Source organism: Garra rufa, chromosome 16 (genome assembly GCF_049309525.1).
Source record: "Garra rufa chromosome 16, GarRuf1.0, whole genome shotgun sequence".
NCBI lineage: Eukaryota > Metazoa > Chordata > Actinopteri > Cypriniformes > Cyprinidae > Garra > Garra rufa.
Window position 1 is genome coordinate 26,150,385 of NC_133376.1, and position 23,933 is coordinate 26,174,317.

At 35.1% G+C, this 23,933-nt stretch overlaps 2 protein-coding genes across 4 annotated transcripts; one reads left to right on the forward strand and one right to left on the reverse strand.

Moving 5' to 3' along the window:
- Window positions 1-1,344: 1,344 nt before the first annotated feature.
- On the forward strand, window positions 1,345-14,021 carry cstf2 (cleavage stimulation factor, 3' pre-RNA, subunit 2). Of its 3 annotated transcripts, none has more exons than XM_073820578.1 (15): window positions 1,345-1,479; window positions 1,859-1,937; window positions 2,022-2,191; window positions 2,295-2,431; window positions 3,848-3,967; window positions 4,174-4,296; window positions 6,294-6,396; window positions 6,485-6,547; window positions 8,521-8,580; window positions 9,411-9,555; window positions 10,593-10,750; window positions 11,017-11,141; window positions 12,521-12,559; window positions 13,564-13,702; window positions 13,822-14,021. In XM_073820578.1, the coding sequence occupies exons 1-14, from the start codon at window positions 1,401-1,403 to the stop codon at window positions 13,684-13,686; spliced, it is 1,524 nt and encodes a 507-aa protein (XP_073676679.1). In that variant the 5' UTR covers window positions 1,345-1,400; the 3' UTR covers window positions 13,687-13,702; window positions 13,822-14,021. The 3 variants fall into 3 exon arrangements, with proteins under 3 accessions (XP_073676679.1, XP_073676680.1, XP_073676681.1); XM_073820579.1 differs by having other exon boundaries at window positions 13,564-13,697; XM_073820580.1 differs by lacking the exon at window positions 8,521-8,580.
- A 144-nt stretch (window positions 14,022-14,165) lies between these two features.
- nox1 (NADPH oxidase 1) lies at window positions 14,166-23,727 on the reverse strand. Its single transcript, XM_073820577.1, has 13 exons — window positions 23,667-23,727; window positions 23,452-23,547; window positions 23,205-23,315; window positions 23,035-23,119; window positions 22,343-22,494; window positions 19,676-19,857; window positions 19,450-19,585; window positions 19,278-19,370; window positions 18,951-19,192; window positions 15,369-15,531; window positions 15,073-15,219; window positions 14,846-14,970; window positions 14,166-14,756 (listed from the first exon to the last, which is right to left on the reverse strand). Exons 1-13 carry the CDS (start codon window positions 23,709-23,711, stop codon window positions 14,630-14,632), a joined length of 1,704 nt encoding a protein of 567 aa, XP_073676678.1. The 5' UTR covers window positions 23,712-23,727; the 3' UTR covers window positions 14,166-14,629.
- Window positions 23,728-23,933: the final 206 nt, after the last annotated feature.

Below are 23,933 nucleotides of genomic sequence, written 5' to 3' on the forward strand. Positions count from 1 at the left end.
AAATAGTAATAATATATGTGACCCTGGACCACAAAAAAAGAGCATCAGTGAACCTTCTGACTCTTCATTTGTATCTTCTGTAATAGTTGCATATGAGTCCCTCAGTTGCTCTTAGTATGAAAAGATGGATCTCAAAACCATACAGTCATGGTTGGAAAGGGTTCAAATACACAAAAATGCAGAAAAAACTAAGAATTTGTAGGACCTGAAGGATTTTTCTGAAGAACAGCCGATAGTTTAACTATTTAGGACAAACAAGAAACCCGTGAACAACTATCACCAAACAAAAAACACAGCTGTGAATCATTCAAGTGACAACAGTATTAAGAAACAGGAGTATGTGAACTGGGTCAAACTATTTTTTAATTTGCTGTTAAAACAATTGTCAGTGGATATAAAACATTTGTACTGCCACACTTTGTAGTGATTCTCACTCTTCAGATATTTTCTCTTGTTGTATTTCTTAAAAAAATTCTTGGTATAAGCTATGAAACAATTATTTACAGTAATTCTGCATCCAGAGAACCTTTGGAAATTGCTCTGTTAGCCATATATTTAGATTTTATCCATTAAAAATTAAACATTGCATTAACATGTTACCATAAAATCTTAAGTTAGTTTAATGCACTGATACCAAAATGTATTAAATAGAGCATTTAAGAAAAAAAAATTACTTGTCTTCACATATAATTCTGATAAGTATAGATTATTGAATTCATGTTAAGTTTTGTTTATGATGCATATTTCTTCTTTTTTTTGTTTGTTGTTTATGATGCTATACAATCCTGCTGTGCGTTAAATAGTAATAATATATGTAACCCTGGACCATAAAACAGTCTTAAGTAGGCTAGAATGGGTATATTTGAAGCAATAGGCAAAAATACATTGTATGGGTCAAAATGATCGATTTTTTTTAATGCTAGAAATCATTAGGATATTAAGTAAAATCATGTTCCATGGAGATATTTTGTAAATTTCCTACCGTAAATATATCACAACTTAATTTTTGATTAGTAATATGCATCGCTAAGAACTTCATTTAGACAACTTTTAGGCGATTTTCTCAATATTTAGATGGTTTTTGCACCATCAGATTCCTGATTTTCAAATGGTTTCATCTCGGCCAAATATTGTCCTATCATAACAAACCATACATCCGTAAAAGCTTATTTATTCAGCTTTCATTTTATGTATATATGACCCTTATGACTGTTTTTGTGGTCCAGGGTCACATATCTCTTGACAGCGAGGTACGCTTTTGCTTCTTCGGACTCTTATTTTGAAATATTAACGTGCCGGTCGTGTGGCGCCATCTATATTTTTTTACTACGTGGTCTCTGGCTTCTTATCGGTTTGTGCTGGTCTTTTATCGTGTTACCCATAACTTCATCATTGAATACATGGCGAGTTCAGCAATTGCTGCGGCAGCCGCAGCTGCCAGAGACCCTGCTGTGGACCGCTCGTTACGCTCGGTTTTCGGTATGTATGAGGAGACTGGGTTAGTTTGTTTCTTGCATCTACTAGTCATTAGTTTCATTAGCTGCTAAGCTAAGCATCCCTCACCTACAGTTAATGACATCTAAAACTCTGGAATAAGATTGTGTAACACTATATTTTACAGTCTGTAGTTGGTAGTGATCTAAATTATTATTAGAATTCTCATTATTTGCAAATTTTGCATATATGCTCACGCATAAACAGCAATATGGTGTAAAAACTACTGTAGATGTAGATTGATTGATGCAGTGGTAAAAATAGCATATCACCAATGAAACAGAACGGGATTAGCTTCAATATGCTGCAATAGTAAACTTGTTTTAAAAAAGTATTTCCCTTATTGTTTATATTTTGGTAACAGTGGGAAACATCCCATATGAGGCCACAGAGGAGCAGCTGAAAGACATCTTCTCAGAGGTTGGACTTGTTGTCAGTTTTAGGTAAGCACAATAATGCTTGAAACATGCTGTGGTCACTTAATAAAAACCTGGTGTTGATCAAAAGAAAAACTCCACTTTTTTCAGGTTGGTGTATGACAGAGAAACAGGTAAGCCAAAGGGATATGGCTTTTGTGAGTACCAGGATCAGGAGACGGCACTCAGTGCCATGCGCAACCTGAATGGCCGAGAGTTCAGCGGCAGAGCCCTTCGCGTTGACAACGCTGCTAGTGAGAAAAATAAAGAGGAGCTTAAAAGTAAGTTTGCCTTTTTTTAACTGTCATTTTATATCTAAAAGGTTTCTAAATCTTGCGTACTAGAAATGGCTGTTTTGCTTGACCCTCATTCTTGTTTCCGTAGGTCTAGGCACTGGTGCTCCAATTATTGAGTCCCCTTATGGAGACGGCTGCACTCCAGAAGAAGCTCCAGAGTCCATCAGCAGGGCAGTAGCCAGCCTGCCTCCTGAGCAGATGTTTGAGCTAATGAAACAGATGAAGGTGAGAATGGGAAAATGACTTGGTAAATTTAAGACTGAAGTTTTAGATCAAAGAGGTCCAAAATACATGGAGAAAGTAAGTTACTTGAAGGATTAGTTAACTCTTTCTGTCAATTGCACATGCTTATGTTGTTTCTTTTGTTCATCTTTGAAACACAAACACAAGAAACTTTTTGTATCTGTGTAGATTAATGGTTATATGTGACCCTGGACCACAAAACCAGTCGTAAGTAGCACAGGAATATTTGTAGCAATAGCTAAATTATTGATTTTTCTTTTATGCCAAAAATCATTAGGATATTAAGTAAAGATCATGTTCCATGAAGATATTTTGTACATTTCCTACAGTAAATATATCAAAATGTATTTTTGATTAGTAATATGCATTGCTAAGAACTTCATTTGGACAACTTTAAAGGCTATTTTCTCAATATTTGGATTTAGTTTTTTTTTTTTTTTTTGCACTCTCATTCCTGATTTTCAAATAGTTGTATCTCGCCCAAATATTGTCCTATCATAACAAACCACATAATAATGTAAAGTTTATTTATTCAGCTTCCAGATGATTTAAAAATGGATCCTTATGACTGGTTTTGTTGTCCAAGGTCACATATGTGAATAAAACCTTAAAGCATATATTATTAATTATAATTATAAATTATATTTCACCAAAAAATGCAGTTGTTTCACTGCAAAAGACTAGGATTAAATGGCTTGATTCATATGGAATAATTTTATGTTTTTATGAACTTTATGAAACATGAAAGTAGGTAAATGAAAATAATACAGAGGGTGAGCAAATAATGGCAGATTTTCTATTTTTGGGTGAATTATTCCTTTAATTGCTAGTAGTTTTATTGTTCCAAAAAATGGATTTAAAAAATGTTATTTTAAGCCTTATAAATGTGATCGTTAGATGCAATGTTGGGGAAAGTTACTTTTAAAAGTAATGCATTTAAATTTTGCGTTGCCCTCTAAAAAGTAAGTAATTGCGTTTTTATGGAAAGTAACGCAAAAATTGGAGCACTAACACTCTTCAGCAATATTAAAAAAGAGACATAGGTGTTATATTAATCTAAAGTAATTTTTGCTTGTTAGTATGGTTGAATTAGATCATCGAAGGTCAGCAGCAAAGACATTAGTTGATAAAATGGGATTAAATACATATGTAACATATTTCATTATTGCAGGTTTGCGTCATATTCTAAATTTGTTCATTCTGAGGAATACTGAATCAGATTTTTGAGCAAGTAAAATGAGTATGAATGGGAAAATTAACTCAGATATTTTCTTGTAAATTTAAGTAATGCCTTACTTTACTAGTTGCTTAAAGTAATCGGATTACATAACTTCCATTACTTGAAATGCATTACCCCCAATAGTGGTTAGATGTATCATCTTTTTCTTGCTTGTACAGTTATGTGTGCAGAACAGTCCCCAGGAGGCCAGGAACATGCTCCTGCAGAACCCTCAGCTTGCTTATGCCCTGCTGCAGGCTCAGGTGGTCATGAGGATTGTGGACCCTGAAATCGCTCTGGTAAGATCATGAAGTGCATCTGAAGGAACGCACTCTGTATTACAATGGAAAGTGTCTTACATGCATGGAAATGACTAAGAACATCTTATTAACCTCCTTAAATAAGCATTCCTGTAAAAAACAAGGATTGTTACTATGGTTTTAATCAGCTGTTTAATATGTGGCATGTAAAGATCCAGTAAAAAATCATCTCTTAATTCTGACAGAAAATGCTCCACCGTCCAGCTGTGGTTCCGCCCATAAACCCAAGTCCTCAGCCTGGACCTGTACCGGTACCTAACCAGCCTCTCCCTCAGCCCAATGTGCCCGTCTCTCAGCCTCAGCCAATGGTCAGTATTAAAGCTTTTATCATTTTCTGAACACTTGTATCATGAGATGCATTAAATAGTAGTACTTGTACTCTTGTAGTAATGCTTGTTTTTAATTTTGTTTGAAAGAAGTCTCTTTCTCTCTTTCTATTTGATCAAAAATACTGTAAAACAGTAATACAAAAAAATGTAAAAGCTCTTTATATTTAAAATGTAATTTATTTATTTCATTATTCATTAATTAAGACTCCAGTCTTCAGTCTTACATGATCATACAGAAATCATTCTAATATGCTGATTTGCTGCAAAAGGAATATTTCTTATCGTTATCAATGTTGAAAACAGTTGTGCTGCTTATTTTTGTGGAAACCATGACAGATTTTTATTTTCGTGTTTCTTTAATGAATAGAAAGTTCAAAAGAACAGCATTTATGTCACATGTGAAATAGAAATCTTTTGTAACAAATATTTTTTCATACTGTCAATTTTGATTAATTTAATGTGTCATTGCTAAATGAAAGTATTAGTTTCTTTAAAACTGACCTCAACCGTTTGAATCTGTGCTTTCTGTGCTTTTACGTTCACAATCTTTCACCGATTTTGCTTAATTTTTCAAAATGTACAGGCATGTATACACTACCAGTCAAACTTTTTTTGAGCCATAAAATTTAAGTTTTTTAAAAAGAATTCTCTTCTGCTCACCAAGCCTGCAAAAATGTTTCAAATATGTTTACTATTTAAAATAATTGCTTTCTATTTGAATATATTTTAAAATGTAATTTATTCCTGTGATCAAAGCTAAATTTTCAGCATCACTACTTCAGTTTCAATGTCACATGATCCTTCAGAAATAATTGTAATATGCTGATTTGCCTTTCGAGAATTTTTTTTCAGGATTCTTTGATAAATAGAAAGATCCAAAGATAAGCATTTATCTGAAATATAAAGCTTTTGTAACACTATACCCTATACCATTCATTTTTGGAAAATATGTTATAAAAATTAATAGTTTTATTTAGCAAGGATGCTTTGAATTGGACAAAATACATGATAAAGACATTTATAAAGTTACTAAAGATGTCCATTTCCGATTAATGCTGTTCTTATTAACTTTCTATTCATCAAAGAAACCTGAAAAAAAATCTACACAGCTTTTTTTCTTTAAATAATAGCAATAATAATAATAATAATAAAAAAGCAAATTAGAATATTAGAATGATTTCTGAAGGATCATGTGACTGGAGTAATGATGTTAAAAATTCAGCTTTGAAATCACAAGTATTTTTACTTTTAAAAAAATATTAAAATTATTAATAATTAGTAAAAATAGTCAAAATCTTACTAATCCAAGTACTGCTCACTGCAGAGCCAAATGGCCTCCAGCTCCACCTCTCTTGATTTCCAGCTCCACCTCTGAGTGAACAAATGGGTGGAGTTAAGGTTAGGGATAGGGTAAGGGGTAGGGTTAGGTGTCTATCTCCACCCATTACCTCCAGCAAGGGGGAGCTGGAGCTCCAGCTCCTCCCATATGGCTCTGCAGCGAGCACCCTCTCTACTAATTTGCTCTACTGTGGATCAAATAAATGCAGGCTTGGTGGGCAGAAGAGACTTCTTTAAAAACATTAAAAATTGTACTGTTCAAAAAATTTTGACTGGTAGTGTATATATCATAAGAGTTAAAAACACTTGGAGTTTTGCTTCTAAAACTTCTATTGCTTTACATATTAATACCTTTGTTTTCTGTTCAGTTACACTTTTTGTGAGAAAGTCTGGCTGTTATTTTGTTGTAAAGACTGAAGAAAGCATTTCAGATTTTAAGTTTTTTTTATTCTGTTTTTTTCATAGTGACCCGATAGTTATTAGCATCTGTTGTAATGTAAAATGAATCTGTTGTAATGTAAAAAAATATTTCCTCATTTAATATTTGCATAAGTCTCAGTTGGGTTCACGGACAGTCGAGCTGTTCTCCTCATTCACGGTGCTAATGAGTAATCTTCTGTCGCTCTTGTGACTCACAGCCAGGTATGCATGTGAACGGAGCCCCTCCGATGATGCAGCCTCCACAGATGGGGGGTGGAGTAACCGGACCAATGCCAGGACAGGGACCTATGGGACCAGCTGGTAAGCTCAGTTGTTTTAAGATTACTTTGGTGCTTGTGTATCTGTGTGCATAGCCATAGCGGTTTACCTGCCGTCTCGCCCTCTACAGGTGGCATGCAGCCTCAGATAGGGATACCTCCAGGAGGCCCTGTGCCTATGGATAGAGGACCAGGTATTGATTATAGGCATTCATAATTCTTTATGCATGGTTAGACACTTAATAATACTTTGACTGTTGCTTATGTTTTATCATATGCATTTGTTTCCCATTGCAAGTATTGTTTTGTTTTTTGTTTTTGTTTAAGCATTTGCTCAGAATTTACAAGTAGTATCATTAGCCGGGTTTCCATCTGAAGTTGCGAATTTAACTTTCGAATAAGCACTGTTTCCGTCCAACGAGTCAAAGAGAACAAAATCAACACTTCTTGATAAACTGGCACTAAATATTACTAAGAAAAATGGGAGAAGCCACGGAATATAATAATTTCCACATATAATAAATTATTTGCGCTGTAATTGCTTTCGTTGATGCTTGCCATTTGGGAACGCAAGTAGATAAAACAGTTCTGGGAGGAAATTATACAGAAATACTATACAGAAATAGACAACACAGACTCTTGTCGGGCATTTATGATGACCATAAAAACATTTCAGATGCTTTGGCAAGATTGATCCGCTGGTTAGTCAGGTTATGCTGTCCCATAGTGCAAAGTCACATGACTTTTTTTGATATGCATGGAGGAATTTATTTGGTAAATGTGTTTTCATCTCCCATTATTTGCATTAACCCATCTCTGCACAAGTCAAAAACCACCTCGAGCGAGCATTAATAACTTTTTTTTTTAATTTTCTTTCGAAATTTGGCCTTTCCATCATTCGTTTCTGATGTAGTACTTCAAAATGTGCATTAAAACAGGGTGATGGAAACATAGCTATTGTTGTTTTATATAATTTAGGATATTACCAGTCATTGTGAAAAAAACATATCATTATATGATACTTCCTACTTCCTTAACATTATTACCATTTAACTGCATGATTTCTTTCTACTTCCGTAACACCATTACTAAACCTGTCCACAAGTGAGCAGTATTGGCCAACGATTCTGCTGCACTAACATTGGCTTATATGTAGTGATTTCATTTTCATTCACATCTCCTCGAGTTGTAAATTTCATCTGAAAGCTGAATAAATAAGCTTTCCATTGATGTATGGCTTATGTTAGGATAGGACAATATTTGGCTGCCTGAGATACAACTATTTGAAAATATGGAATCTGAGGGTGCAAAAAAATCACAACAGAGAAAATCGCCTTTAAGGTGGTCCAAATGAAGTTCTTAACAATACATATTACTAATAAAAAAATTAAGTTTGGATATATTTACAGTAGGAAATTTACAAAATATCTTTACTTCATATCCTACTGATTTTCGGCATAAAAGAAAAAAATATCATTTAGATTTTTGGCTGTTGCTACAAATTTACCTGTGCTACTTAAAAATTGTTTTGTGGTTTTGTGGTCCAGGGTCACATATGAGCTTTGGTGAGCATAAGAGACTTTCAAAAACGTTTAAAAATCTTACTGACCCCAAACTGTATGCTTTTATATACAGTTTTATACATTGGTACAATGGTAACACTTTACAGTAAGGTTCATTACTTAACATTAGTTAACATGAACTAAGAATGAACTCAAAAATCAATACTTCTACTGCATTTATTAATCTTAATAATAATTATAGCATTTACTAATGCATTATGAAAATCACAAGTTGTTTGTTAACATTAATGTGTGAACTAACATGAACAAACAATGAATTTTTATTAACTAACATTGACAACGATTCATAAGTAGTGTAATAAATGTATTGTTCATTCATGTTAGGTAATACATTAACTATCATTAACAAATGACGCCATATTGTAAAGTGTTACCGGTACATTTATATAATGACATGCATTATATTATTAAACCTTGATTCCTAGATATTTCTATCTGCATTAGCCAATCAAAAACCTATATTGATCACTACTCTAACCCATGTCCATTAACATCAGTACAAGCATCCCAGCCTAATATCATTAAGTGCTACCATGCGCTGTCTCAGTTCTCTCTCCTGTTCTTTTCATTTAATGCTGACCCAGGAACCCTTCAGGACTCTCCTGTGGGAGCAGCCGGGCAGGCTGCTATCGAGCGGCCTCAAGGTATAATGGGTACAACTCTGGCCTGCTCAGAACAGGCCTGTCAAGAGTCTCACCTGTTCATTGTCTTAGACATGGACTTCTTATCTGTGCATACCCCTAAACATCACACTTGAACCGTTTGACAGCAGTACGCAGTTTGCAGTGAACAAAATGGAACTTTGAATTGCGTCAGACAGAGTGTGCAAAATACCACGTAGACGCCTAAAGAGAAAAAGTGAAACTGTTCAAACAAATGACCCCAGGAACGTCGTAAAAGGCACAGTTGACAGCACTAATGGCTCATTAAAAAAATGGGCATGAACAGTGTTGAAATGTAGGTGTGTTTTGTTGTATTGTGTCTCTAAAACAAATACTTGAGGAATCAGAACAACACCTTGTAAACAGTTTAACCTTTTATTGTAACATTTCCAAAACTTAAACAAAGAAGTCTTGTTGCCTAATGGAATGTGCCAAAGCAGCAGAATAGAGCTCCGAGTATTGATGAGTTTCACTTTGTTATCAATGCCACTGTGACGGGTGAAACAATATCCTTTTGTTCGTCTAGTGGAACCTTTTTGTTTCCTACACTCCAATTTCCTTGACACTTCAGGAATTGTTTTTTGGTGTATCATAACGGTGTCATACCTGCCAAACATGCGCTTGACAATACAACCTCATTATTCATGTTCTTTGATTGCATAAAAAGGACAGGTCCAAGTTTTGAAATATCTGTGTAATGCACTTTGACACTAGTTTCTTTCGTCATTTTGATTCTATAGCCAGTTCTTGTCAAAAGTGACAAAGCAGGCACCTTTTTCAGATTTCATGTAAATGTTCTTGCTTTTTCGCAGTGCCAATAGTAGACCCGCGTGCACCAATGCGAGGGGCCCCTCAAGGCCCTCCGGGGATCCCACCCAGAGGCCTTCTTGGCGATGGTCCGAATGACCCACGAGGTGGATCGTTGGTTAATGTCACTGGAGAAATGGTGGAGCCAGGGTAATGTATACTAAAAATCTTGTTGCGATGACATTTAGATGACCTCAGCTGATCTTTGAATATTCCCATTAATCTCATTAGTATTTTTAGGAAGGTCATATTAATAAATCATTTCCTTTATGCAATTGTGATTAACCCTGTCAAGCCTGACATATGAAATACTAGTCAAATAAAAATACAATAAAATAAATGTTTGAAGAATCTTTAAAAGATGAATAGTTGAAAAGATTATTTAAAAAATGGTTTTTAAATAGTCGTTTAAAAAATATATTTTTTTAAGGTGTCACCATGACTTCCTTAAATATATAGTAGAACTGTAATATTGTTATATTACAATTTAAAATAATTGATCTATTATAAATAATTATACATCCACCTTTTTCTGACAGTTATTTGTAAAATTTTATGGGTCTTGCTTTCGGTTTCATCCACATCCAGCTATTTTTAGCTGTACAAAACAGCTCATTTTGCTGCTTGATATTGCAAGTTAGTGTGTTTTACCATATTATTTTATTGTATTATCTTAATTATGAAACACTGGTTTGTAGTGCAAACTGTTTTACAGTTTACTGCATGTATAGTGGCCAGAAGTCTCACCTCTAGGCTTACTTCTGTGTTAAAGAAAAAGGTGGATAGCTCTATTATAAAAATAATAGGTATTTTTAATATAATGTATTAATGTGATGGAAATGCAGAATTTTCAGCAGTCATTACTGAAGTTTTGTCACATAAAAACCACAATAAATTATTCTGATATCATTTAGTGCTTGAGAAACATTTATTATTTATTGTGCTGCTTAAATATTTTGTCTTATTTTTAAGTCTTAACTGTCAGTTTTGATTAATTTAATACATCCTTGCTCAATGAAAGTGTTAATTTCCTCTGAAAAGGGAAAAAAAAATCTTACTGAGCCCACTTATTGTACATCAGGGTTTTATAGCATTTTTATCACAATCATTTGTTTACTGCTTTTAGAATCTTATTGATTTTTTTTTTTTTTATTTATTTTTTTTTTTTTTTGGTTGTTCACTTACAGGCACGGTTACATTGGAGGCCCTCCACAGCATCAGGGGCCGCCCATGCACATGGCACCCCCAGACATGCGTGGCCCTCATGACATGAGAGGAGGACCCATGATGGGAGAACCTAGAGGTCCTATGATGGAGCAGCGTGGTCCACCCATGGAGGCGAGAGGTATTTAAAGATGTGGTTTCACATTAAATGTTAACTTGGCTTTCACATATTTGTGACACGTTTTACCGGCCATTACCATCGCAAATCCCACGAAGCTGTTATTCGTATATTTTCATTTTCTATCAAATATGGCAAATATGATGACTATGACTTGCGTTTCTGAGAAACCCGAAAATGTGAAAAGTGTCCATTACTGGTTTTACCACTTTCTGTTTGAAGAATTCTCTTATGGAAAAGATTGAAAACATTTTTCTCAATTCCTCAAGGCCGTGATCCAAGAGCGGTTGATGCTCGGGGTCCGATATCCAGCCAGAGGGTTCCTGTGGCTGCTGGAATGCAGGGTCCTCCCCCCCACGGCATGGGACAAAGTGCACCTCCAGCAGTGAGACCAGTAAGATTTCCAGACGCCTGTTGTTTGCCTTTTTTCTTTTAGCAGGGCTTGTCAAGTGATTTAATGCCTAGGACCCCCAAGTTTGATCATCCCTTTGTGAAGGGACCTTCTTTCTCAAGTTAACAGAAACTGTTTGAAAAATACTAAATGTGATATTTAAGGTTTGTAGATTTTTAATTATTTTCTTTTTTGTTTTGCCTACAATACATTTTGTTTTAAATTATCTGGAAATGTTGACCATGTATTAAAGAAGTTCACTTTCAGAATAAAAATTTCATGATAATTTACTCACCCCCATGTCATCCAAGATGTTCACGTCTTTCTTTTTTCAGTCGAAAAGAAATGAAGGTTTTTGTGGAAAACATTCCAGGATTTTTCTTCATATAGTGGACTTCAATGGTAGCCAACAGATTGAAGGTCCAAATTGCAGTTTCAACACAGCTTCAAATCGCTCTACACAATCCTAGCCAAGGAATAAGGGTTTTGTCTAGTGAAACAATCGTGTTTTTGTTTTTTTTCCCCTAAAACAATAAAAATGTATATACTTTTTAACTTTACTTGCAACTGCCTGACCTCACACATTGCATAATCATTTTGAAAAGGTCTTGTGTGACGTTGTAAATACCCTTTACAAAAAAGCTAAAACATACCTAACTTACCTTTTTGAACCAAAGTACACAAACAAAGAACTAACAGTGTGTGACTTATCCAATGTGATTACGCAATGTGTGAAGTTGGGGACGCACATCACAGAGCTAGTGAAAAACTAGTGAGAGTTTTTTCCTAGTGCAAGCTAGTGTGGTTAAAAAGTAAATACATTTTCATTTTTTTTTTCTTTTTTTTTATGGCCGATCATTACGCTAAGACCCTTATTCTTCGGCTGAGATTGTGTAAAGCCCTTTGAAGCTGCATTGAAACTGCATTGAAATCTTCAAACCGTTCAAAGTCCGCTATATAGAGAAAAATCCTGGAATGTTTTACTCAAAAAACCTAATTTCTTTGCAACTTAAGAAAGAAAGGATGACATGGGGGTGAGCAAATTATCAGGAAATTTTGTTTCTGAAAGCAAACTGTAAGTTATACATTTTCAGTTCAATATTAGACTATTAGAGAACATCTTCTATTTAGTTTAGATTGATTTGTATAGGCATTTTTACACAAATAATGTTCTAAAGCAGTTTTACAGAAAATATACAATGAACTAAAAATTTACCCCAAAAATATGCATATTTTTCATATCTTTCAGTAAAAACAGAATTAATTAATTTTAACTCTCGATTTTCTGTTTGAGCAGCCCTATGTCAGAGTACACACTATTTACCTTGCATTATTTAATTAAAATGTCTGCATGTTTTAATCTCACTTATGTCTTTTAACAGGGTCCCGCTTCTGATGTATCATCACAAGACCACGAGAAAGTAAGTGTCTTTTTTTTTTTTTCCCCTACACACTTTTGGATGACAGGGTCATCCTTAGGTTTTCACTGAAACTAAGGGTGTGTTCACACTTGTGATGTTTGGTTTCGATTAAAATGATCTCTGGTATGATTGTTCTGTTAGTGCGGTTCATTGGTGCGCACCAAACAAGCAGACCGAGACTGCTAAAAATCTGGAAATCTGGTGCGGTTCCAATAAAATATGAACGCAACACAGACCAAATGCTTCTAAACGAACTAAAAACGGGAAGTAATGGCAAGATGTGGCACTATGCAACATGATTTGTGAAGTGATCCAAAACAAAATGAGCACAGGATAAACATGGAGCAAAGAGGAGGTAAAATGCCTTTTTTGAGCTCTTTTTTGAGTTCGGACTCGGAAGGTGGTGGAAATAAAATCATATACATGCAACGATGAGTGCACTTAGTCCATTAGACAACATTTGGTGTATTCAACTTAAAGTGGCTTAAGTCATTGTGACCAGAATATGAACGTATCTCTATCTCTATAAAGAATTCCCACAGCAGTTGGAGCCTCTACCAAATCCGTTTTGGTAATATCTTATTATTACAGGTGATTTAGACTGCGTGAGAAAATGGATGTGTGGCGTGACTCAAAACTGTCAATTTGCGTAAGTCTCACGCTGAATGCGTGAGAGTTGGCTGCCCTGCAAATCTATCATTTTCCTTCTTTGTCAGAACCAAACTGGAAGTGTAAACACCCCAGAACTACCAATGACAGCTATTAATCCTTGCATTACATTCATAAAAAGTTTATAAAGTTATTGTAACCAAACACATTGTTAAAAGACATTTCAGATCTGCATTCTTTGTTTTAGTGACCAGATTTACCAGAAATACCAGTTACTTTTTGACATTTTTATTTAAATGTTGACTGGGTTATCACACTTCAGTTTGTATATTTCGAAATGTAACTGCTTCTGTCTTGTAGATACTAATCTGTATGTTGTGTTTTCACATTTCTAGGCTGCCTTGATTATGCAAGTCCTGCAGTTGACCCCAGAACAGATCGCCATGCTGCCACCAGAACAGAGACAGAGTATCTTGATACTGAAGGAGCAGATTCAGAAGACAGCAGGCGCACCCTAAAGACTCATCAAGTAACGTGAGCTCTTTTGTTTTGCATCCATGGTAAAACAACTGATGATAGTCGGTGACAAAACAGGGATTAATTTGGGGTAGTGCAAATCTGAAAAATCTGACTGTACAACTTTGTGATTGCAGGAACATACAGGACGCATCTGATCAGACGATCTCGAATCTCCTGGTTGCGGAATGCTTTGATTGGTCTGCAGAATTTGTAACTTTGTTGTTTTTGTTTTATAGTGGTATTTTCTTTTTTCAAGTGAGATCAGTTGTATGTGAATAATAGAAGTTCATGAGAAAAATAAACGACTGGAAAAGTTTTTCAATGCAGAAATAAATCCTGCCTTCATAATTTATTATAAAAACAGTTTAGAAAATACATGAGCTATAATGTACAGTATTAACAATTTATATCTTGTATGATAAAGTTGATTCGATTTGTTTAAAGGTTAGGTTACAAAACCAGTGACTAACCATGTGTGACATGTAAGATTAGATAACGCGTGTGGTTTTAAAACAAAACATCTTTTTCACCTTTAACAAGGAGGTGAATTTCCAAATCATTTTCAGTAACTTCAGCTATGCAAATTTTAGAGCTGTGATTGTATTTACACAAGGAGGCACTTACAAAAAAAAAACACAAAACATTCTGGTGCATATCTGATTTCCTTGATTCTTAGTGATTCATTTCTAACCAGGAAGTTGGAAAGCCAAACCTTAAGAAACAAAACAAAAAAAAGGACAATGGAGTGGACTTTTGAAATGGAATTAGTCCCTTTCAGCAATTTGTTTAGTTTCCAGGATAAACGGTGTCATTTGTCACAAGTAACGCAGAATCATTCAGATGGAAAGATTTGAAAAATGGCAAATCATGATACTGCCGAAGAGCACAATCCCAAGTGCATAGATCCTTCATGAGAATTGAGTTTCTTGTGAAAAAATTTCCTCAGAAGTTCTCTTTGTTGAAGTAGAACTTGGTTTTCCGTGGATCCACGTCAGAGTATTTCACACATTTCTTCTCCAAGACGGTTGCTAAGGCTTGTGGGCCACACAAGAAAGTTCCAACCACAGACCTGTGCGTTTTAAACCAAAATGTTAGTGTTGAGATATTTTTGAGCGTCACATGCAGGATTCAGTAACTATAAAAGGTTTTTAAACTTACGACGGGTTCTCTTGCCGAACTTGTTCGAATTCTTTATCCCAGTTGGGTCGGCCATAATGAGTCTTCTGTTTTAGACCAGTGATGATATCTGTATCTTTATCGAAATGCACCATTGCATGGTTTACCTGTAAATGCAAGATTAGATGTTCTGTGATTAATGCACACTACTCCTATTCAAATTTCGGTCATTTAGATTTTGTAGATCACAGTGGTTTTATTGCACGTACATGACTTTGGTCCCATCCAGTGAGGTAGAGTTTATATGTGAGGAACTCCGTCATTCCTCGTTCCTCCATTTCTTTCTCAAGGACTTGTAGGAGATCTGCAAACCACTCAAAGGCGTATGTTTCTCTACACAGCCAGTAGAAGTAAATCTAGACATAAGAGTCAATGAGGAAACTGAGTTTCCCGGACTTTATCTAGTACACAAATTCAACCTTTTTAATGGCACAATAACAAGAAGAGTGACTTTACTCAACCTTTGCACCCAACTTCCTTATTTTTTTCCTGCACATGTTCTTACCTTCTTTGTTCGTAGTTTGGGGTCGGCATCTTTAAACTTGTACCAAATGGACTTCAGGATAGAGGCAAATGGGGTCACTCCAATTCCAGCACCCACCAACATGCTGACCTCATAATCAAAAACATCTTCACTCGCAGTGCCAAACGGGCCATCCACAGCCATCCTGATGTCAAAATAAAATATTTTCTTTATATATTACTGCTCCTGGGTGTCATTTTCCATATTTTGAAATATCTTTTTACATTAAGAACTACAGCTTGAAGAATACATGAATATTGAATGCCCTACATTGTTAAAAATAAAGGTTCTTTATTGCCATCTGAAGAACATTTTAACAATAAAAAGCCTTTTGTGGAATTGAAAGATTTTAAGGTTATTAAAGGTTCTTCAACCATAAATGTTACCCTGGACCGCAAAACCGTCTTAAGTAGCTAGCATGGGCATATTTCAATCGCCAGAAATACATTGTATGGGTCAAAATTATAGATTTTTCGGTAACACTTTACAATAAGGTTCATTAGTTAACATTAGTTAACCACATTAGTTAACATGAACTAATAATGAACTGCACTTATACAGCATTTATTAATCTTTGTTAATGTTAATTTCAACATTTACTAATGCATTATTAAAATTTTGTTATTAGTTAATGCAGTGTGAACAAACAATGAACAACTGTATTTCCGTTAACTAACGTTAATAAAGATTAGTAAATACAGTAACAAATGTATTGCTCATGGTTAGTTCATGTTAGTTAATACATTAATGTTTAACTAATGAACCTTATTGTAAAGTGTTACCGATTTTTCTTTTATGCCAAAAATCATTAGGATATTAAGTACAGATCATGTTCCATTAATATATTTTGTAAATTTCCTACCATAAATATATCAAAACCTAATTTTTTTATTAGTAATATGCATTGCTAAGAAGTTGATTTGGACAACTTTAAAGGCGATTTTCTCAGTTTTTTTTTTTTTGCACCCTCAGATTCTAGATTTTCAAATAGTATCTTAGCCACTTGTCCAATCCTAACAAACCATAGGCTACATCAGTGGAAAACTTATTTATTCACCTTTCAGATTATGTATAAATCTCAATTTCGAAAAATGTTCACTTATGACCAGGGTCACGAATGCCAATCCACCTTTTTTTCTGAACGCGGAAGTCTCGCCTGACTGGAAAGACGCTTTACGTTTCAGGTCTGTGATTTTTCCTGTCAAATTAACGTATTTTTCATGCTGATAATATAACGTTAAACCTATGGCTTTCAAAAGCACATGGCGCCAAAGTTTTATTACTTTACAGTGTCGCAATGACCGTCATTTTGCAATAACTCAGCTGTCATAGTTTAATGAGTAGTCAGATGACATGAAGCGATGCGAGGTTATAGCTGCATTGTAAACAGATAAGCACACATAGCATCTATCTTCTTTTGTAAAATTTAATTTAAAATTTACGCTAAAAGAAATATTTCTATATTTTTCTAGTAGTGACCATGCTACTGAACTTGTTGTAAATTTTTTTGTTTTGCATTGTAAATTTTTTATTCTTAAATCCAAATTTCTTAATATGTTACCTAGATTTGATGTCTTTCTCGCAGAGATTTTGCTCATTGTTCATTCTCTTAAACTTATTGATGATAACAAGAATAACAAGTTTCTTAAGGCATATGACGATCTTTTTCTTACTGATTGAGGTGCTGTTTTTATTTATTTTCTTTTTCTTTCCTTCTTTTTTGTTATTGTATTTCTATGCAGTACTGTTTATTGTTGTTTTTCTTTTTGTCTTGCAATTAAAAAAAAAAAAAAAAAACTAACAAAAAAAAAAGATAAGCACACATAGCTCCTGTTCGGGGCAAATTTCGAAGGATTTTGACAACAAAATGATAAGATTTTAACATTTTATTTTATTATTGATTATTTTATTGATTTTGTTATTTCACAAACAGTGTTTTAACTTAGTATTTTAACGCTCGTTTTCTTTTGACTGTTTATTAAAGGCATACAGATTTGCTGGTAGAACAGCGCAGGTTAACTCTGCGCACAATTTTATATTTAGTTGTAAATTTAAGATATTTTTTTAAGAAATACTAAAGCTTTCTGACCCTGCATAGACAGCAATGCTGTCAAGGCCTGGAAAGGCAGTAAGGTAGGGGTGTGACGAGACACTTATCTCACGAGACGAGACGAGACGAGATTTTGGGTTCACGAGAACGAGACGAGACGAGATTTTTTAACTTTTTAAAAATAAATCCTCAATGATGAAATATATAGGGGACAATAGTATTTTATTCAACAAAAAACACAAAATGCAAAAAAAAAAAAATAAATGTAGGTGCATTTTGATATGAACTTGTACTTTATGAAATTAGACTTATATTTTAATGAATTATATGCAGTAATAAAAATGCTGCATGATTCTGGGTAAACTGAAAAACAATTGTCTTTTATAAACTGGAGATCACGATTCTGAAGAAAAAAAGGATTAGAAAATTAAACAAAATTACATAATTTACTAGTGGTTCTGAAATAATGTTCATTGCTTAAGTCTGAAAAAAAAAAAATGAAGGAGCCCGTGTCTCAATTAATAAAGACTTTCACTATTGGAATCTCTTGAATGTTTAATTCAATGAAAAATACTTTTTTTAAACGTGCAGTTGTCGCCCTCTCCTGGTGAAGAGAATAAACGTTGCTCTACATACGTGTTATACTTTCGTTTTTGATCGCTACTGTAGAAAATAAGTGTTTATATCCAAACTATAAGCTTTTATCCCAGTACTTATGTTATTTAAATGTCTGTAACAAAGACATGATGATGATTATGTGGTTAAAAAGACTGTTTGTGTTGCTTTCTGAAACCATAGCAGTAAGAATGCAGATTTGAATGTCTTCATTAACTTTCACATCGGCATCAGTGGAGCGTGAAACAGTTGTAATAGACAATGCTGAATCGTTGTCATTCATGAATAAGATCGCATGGGTGTTTGAATAGAGATCGTGATATTTATATAACTATTAGTCATGCAGCCCTAATGTAAACACTGCAAAATGTTTTGCCATGATATCGCCACGTTCTCGCGAGACCAGTCAGATCTCGCGGGACACATCGGAGTCTCGCGAGATCTCGTGCCACGAGATCTCGTCACACCCCTACAGTAAGGACATTGATAAAATAGTCCATGTGACATCAGTGATTCAAATGTAATTTTATGAAGGTACGAGAATACGTTTTGTGTACAAAGAAATAAAAAAAATGATTTTATTCAACAATTTCATCTCTTTCGTGTCAGTCTTCGTCACATGGACTATTTTATCGATGTCCTTACTACCTTTCTGGGCCTTGAACGTGTCAGTTGCATTGCTGTCTATAAAAGGTCAGAAAGCTCTCAGATTTCATCAAAAATATTTTAATTTGTGTTCTGAAGATAAACAAAGGTCTCACAAGTTTGGAACAACATGAGGGTATATATATATATATATATATATGCATTTCACTAAAAGGTTATTTTATGGAACCACTGTGAAAAACTTTTGAAGCCTTAATTTTTAGAGAATAAGTAAAATGGCAAAAAGTACATACTTAGGTCCTTGTCCACCCTCTGGAATTTTTTCGGCCATCTTGATGAGCTTTTCAGTCCAGTCTCCAGCAGAGCGGATATGCACACTAAAGAAGTCCTCCTCTGGGGCTGATGTCATGGTAAAAGGGTGCCACTCCAGCTGAGAGATAGCTGGACAATTGAGGAACACATACTGTCCGACTTCCATTTTAAATCCAGGCTTCACCAGCTGTAGTTCCAACACCTTGGATGGGCGGATCACAATCTAGAATGCAAGAATGAAAACAGTTTGTCATTACAGAACAACTGTGCTAGGGTTCAGAGGAGCTATTTAGACCATGAAGACTCACCTTCCTATAACTGATAGGCTGCATGTAGCGAATGAAACGCAGCAGACGCTCACAAAGATAAATTATCATTGGTCCAATTACCCACTTCCAGGTCTGCAACAGAGGATTCAGCAAAATGAAATCAGTAAGCACTCAAACAAATCCATGTAATTATAAATGTGACAACTTTTACCTGAGGAAACCCTCCTTCAAACTGCGGAATTGGACATTCAGCTATTTTCCCCCAGTTCTGTGGTTGATCTTTGCAGAAGGAAACATTGTGAGGTGTCTCATCATCATCATCATCATCCAGACCTCGCACAATACGTCTGGACAGAAACAGCATGTTTTAATTACTCATAATAATAATCTACAACAAATCATTTTTAAACTGTGCTTTCCAAGTTAGTAGATCTTACCCTGCACCGTGGAAAACTAAGCCGGCAAAGAAAATGATGAAGAGGTGATGTGTGTACCAAAAAACCTCAAAATAGCTTCTACGAATGACTTCCATTGACGAAGTGATCATGAGGATGAGGGCAAGAGTTATAATGACTCCTGTGAGACCAGCAATAGTCGTAAATACGAAAATCGTTGGAGTCTGGAGTACAAGGAAACAAGATTAGAGCAGGCATATCAAACCACGTAAGCAATACAGTATAGAGCTCAGTTGTAAACTACCATTCAATAGTAATATAGTGAAATATTACAATAAAAATGCTTTAATATTTTAGAAAATGTAATTTATTCCTGTGATGCAAAGCTGAATTTTCAGCAGCCATTACTCCAGTCTTCAGTGTCACATGATCCTTCAGAAATCATTATGCTTATTTGATGCTTAAGAAACATTTCTTATCATGGTTTTAACCGCTTAAAGGTATAGTTACCTTCGTTCATCTTTGTAACACAATTTAAAGGGGCTATATGCAATTTTCTGAAATTTAAACTCGCGACTGACACCTGTGGCCTAAAAACGGAACTGCTCTTACTTTCTTCTCGCTCTCGCAACGCGCGCTGGTACGTGCAAACTTCACAAGTCATCCGCTGCAAAGAAGTCAACATTATGTTTACAGAGGTAAGAATAGTCAAATACATATATTGTTTGAGAAACTAAGTTTGCAATAATAGGCTAATTGCTGACTAGCGGTGGTGGCAGAGTGATCTGAAACGTTTAACACGAACGCGCTTGACGTCACATCCGCAGACAGCGTGCGAAAAATCCGACCCGACAGAAAATAGGAAAAATAGGATACAGGCTTATAGATGCACCCACTGTGAGCTGACAAGGTGTCAGTATGCTCATCAGGAGATGTTTGAGTCATAAATGGTCAAATAAAAAGGCTATTGTTACGTTTATTTTGGGGGAAAAGTTGCATATAGCCCCTTTAAGATATTTTTAAAGAAATTCGAAAGCTTTCTGATCCTGCATAGACAGCAATGCAACTACCATGTTCAAGGCCCAGAAAGGTAGTATATATAAAAGGACATATATATAAAATAGTCCATGTTGACATCATTGATTCAAACGTAATTTTATGAAAGTACAAGAATACGTTTTGTGTGCAAAGAAATCAAAAATAATGACTTTATGCAACAATTTATATCTTTTTTATGTTAGTCTTCGTCACATGGACTATTTTATCAATGTCCTTACTACCTACCTGGGCCTTGAACGTGTCAGTTGCGTAGCTGTCTATGAAGGGTCAGAAAGCGCTCAGATTTCATCAAAAATATTTAAATTTGTGTTCTGAATTTGAACAAAGGTCTCACAGGATTGGAACGACATAAGGGTGAATAATAATTTTGGGGTGAACTATCTCTTTATTATTTTTGTAGAGACATAATAGCTACTGTTATAGAATTCAATGAATAGAAAGTTCAAAAGAACAGCATTTATTAAAAAATCTTTTGTAACATTATATGTTTTTACTCTCTCTTTTGATCAATTTAATGAAAAAAATTAATTAAATGTGAGTAAAAATACTCACTGACCCCAAACCCTGGGTATTAAGACTTGTGTGGTATAACATAAATTATGTTTCTTACTCAAAAAAATGTAGTAGAAAACCCTTGTAATATTTCCGTAATTTAAAAAATCCACATCTTTATACAGTGCCTTGCAAAAGTATTCATACCCCTTCATTTTTTTCACATTTTGTTTTGTTGCAGCATTATGTTAAACTGCTTTAAATTACTTTTTTTTCCACATAAGTCAACATCTCATACACCATAATGACAAAGCACAAACCAGGTTTGTAACAACAAGTTTATTAGAAATAAAAAAACTGAAAAGACCCCGTTGCATAAGTATTCATACCCTTTTCTGGGACATTTGAAATTTAGCTCAGGAGCATTCATATTGCTTCTAGGTGTTACTACACTTCGAGTGAAGTTAAACTATGGCAAATTCATTTGAATGAGTATGATTTAGAAAGGCACACACCTCTCAGAAAAGGTCTAACAGCTGAAAATGCATGTCAGAGCAAAAACCAAGTCCTGAGGTCAAGATAACTGCCTGTAGAGCTCAGTGACAGACTTGCGTTAAGGCAATGATCTAGAGAAGAGTTGCTGCATTGAAGGTTCACAGAAGCATGTAGCCTCCATTATCCATAATGGCAGATGATTGGAACAACTAGGACTCTAGAAAATGTCTGCCAGCCCCCATCCAAGCTGACAGAGCTTGAGAGGTGAAAAGGTGAGGCAAAGAATGGCAGATAATTGCCAAATGCAGATGTGCAAAGCTTGTCACATCATACCCAAAAAGACTTGAGGCTGTAAAGGTGCTTCAACTATGTACTGAGTTAAGGGTATGAATACTTATGCAATGTACTTATTTAAGTGTTTTATTTGTAATAAATTTGTAAAATTTGCAAATCTGGTTTTTGCTTTGACATTATTATGGTGTATGGAGTGTAAACTGAAGCAGTTTAACATAATGCTGCAACAAAACAAAATGTGAAAAAAATGAAGGGGTGTGAATACTTACGTATTTCAGAAAGAGACATCATTTACGTTATATTAAGCTTTTCAAGTCTTAATACCCAGGGTTCCCCTTAATAAAATGCCATAAAAGTTCAGTGACTCACCGTAGAATTCGAGCGTATGGGATTCAGGAAAGTGGTATTTAATTCAGGAGAGTCGTCGAGCATGGACAGATTACCAGCAAGAGGCCCATATCGACCTTGCAAACTGTTTGTGTACCACTCCACATTAAGCAAATGAGCCACAGTGTGAACCGCTGCATTAAAGAAGGATTACAAATGGTTAAAATCAGACACTGTGAAAATGAAAAAAAATGTAAGAAAGTAAAATGTCTGTTACAACAGTTTTAATGATTTCTGGAGTCAATCCAGAGACCCTGGATGATCTACCTTTTTCTTCTCGTATACAATTTTATAGGTTTGGTTACTGGTTTCATCCACGTCCAGCTATTTTTAGATGTGCAATAGATTTTAAATCTTCATCCAGACCCAAACATGTTAAATACAAGAATCAGTTTTTTTCAAAAATTGGTCAATGTTCATCTAGATTTGGCGAAGAAGAATAACACTATCTTCAATGCTACGGTTATCAGGGGTGAAATACTTTGCCTACAGCTCAGACTGAATAAGTTTAAGTATTGCATCACGGCATACCAGAGTGAATATTCACAATAGCTATTGCACATGTACGCTCTTTCCTGTAAACATACTGTAGCTTATCATTCAGATGCAAGCCTAACCTACTTTAATTTGCACAACAGCTTCCTGTTAATTTTTCTTTGAAAGATGTTGTTTACCTGTCATTAGGGCAATCATGTAGGCAACCAGCTTGTGGAAAGTCAGATTTTTGTCCAGCTGTTTCCTCATTGTTCGGCCACAGCACTAAAACATGGACAGGAGAGCAAATACTGATTAAAGGTCACATATTCTTTCTCAGACACAAAGGTGCAAGTGTGCAGCAACTCACTATAAAGGAGCCACGAAGCAGAGACAGCAGGTTTCGGCAAACTGGCAACAGAATCAACATGCAGTTGAAATTGAGTACAGCAGCTGGAGCTCTGGCCCAAGCTAATGCAGACTGAAAGAAACAGTCATGAAAACTACATGAAAACTAACTTTGGATGTCACGAAAGAGAACATCTTCTTTAGTGTTCTCTTTTGTCTTAGAAAATGTTTTGAAAATGCTTACATATTTTTGTTAAACCATAACCTACCCCTAAAAGTTCTCGGGTGTACTCAAATCGTGGTCCCCTGTCATAGAATAAGTAGAAATAGACAAACAAAAAGATGTTGATGCCCATCCACACCACCTAGAAATACAGAAACATCAATATCTTAGGAATAATGGCAGAATATGACTTAAGTTTTATAGCAACTGTGTTAGTAAATGTTAATTAACGCAAATAGTCAGTAAAACAATGTCTCTCACCAAGATGAAGGCGCTCAGCCCCTGATTGATAATCCAGTTGCCCATCCTCAGTCTCTAGCGCTGTATGAATGAATGAACGCTTCTCGCAGATGAGCGCTATATTTACTCACCTGTCATGTCGACTCCGCCCTCTAGTGTCATAATTGACCAGGAAACTGTCTGTGAAAATTATTTTGTTTATATTGCTCGTATGAAGAAATTCCCGAGAGGAAGCTACCTGAACGAGTTTGATGCGGCTGTAAAAAAAGGCGTGTCTTGGTATGTTTA

What these genes read in the sequence shown, in the direction of transcription:
- nox1 (XM_073820577.1), bottom strand. Translation starts at nt 23,711, where the DNA reads ATGGGCAACTGGATTATCAATCAGGGGCTGAGCGCCTTCATCTTG. An exon ending in GGCTGAGCGCCTTCATCTTG is followed by an intron (nt 23,548 to 23,666) that starts GTGAGAGACATT and finishes CTGTATTTCTAG; the next exon opens with GTGGTGTGGATGGGCATCAA. An exon ending in GAGGGTGGACAAGGACCTAA is followed by an intron (nt 15,532 to 18,950) that starts GTATGTACTTTT and finishes TTTTGACATCAG; the next exon opens with GATGGCTGTGGATGGCCCGT.
- cstf2 (XM_073820578.1), top strand. Translation starts at nt 1,401, where the DNA reads ATGGCGAGTTCAGCAATTGCTGCGGCAGCCGCAGCTGCCAGAGACCCT. An exon ending in TGGACCCTGAAATCGCTCTG is followed by an intron (nt 3,968 to 4,173) that starts GTAAGATCATGA and finishes TAATTCTGACAG; the next exon opens with AAAATGCTCCACCGTCCAGC. An exon ending in GGGACCTATGGGACCAGCTG is followed by an intron (nt 6,397 to 6,484) that starts GTAAGCTCAGTT and finishes CGCCCTCTACAG; the next exon opens with GTGGCATGCAGCCTCAGATA.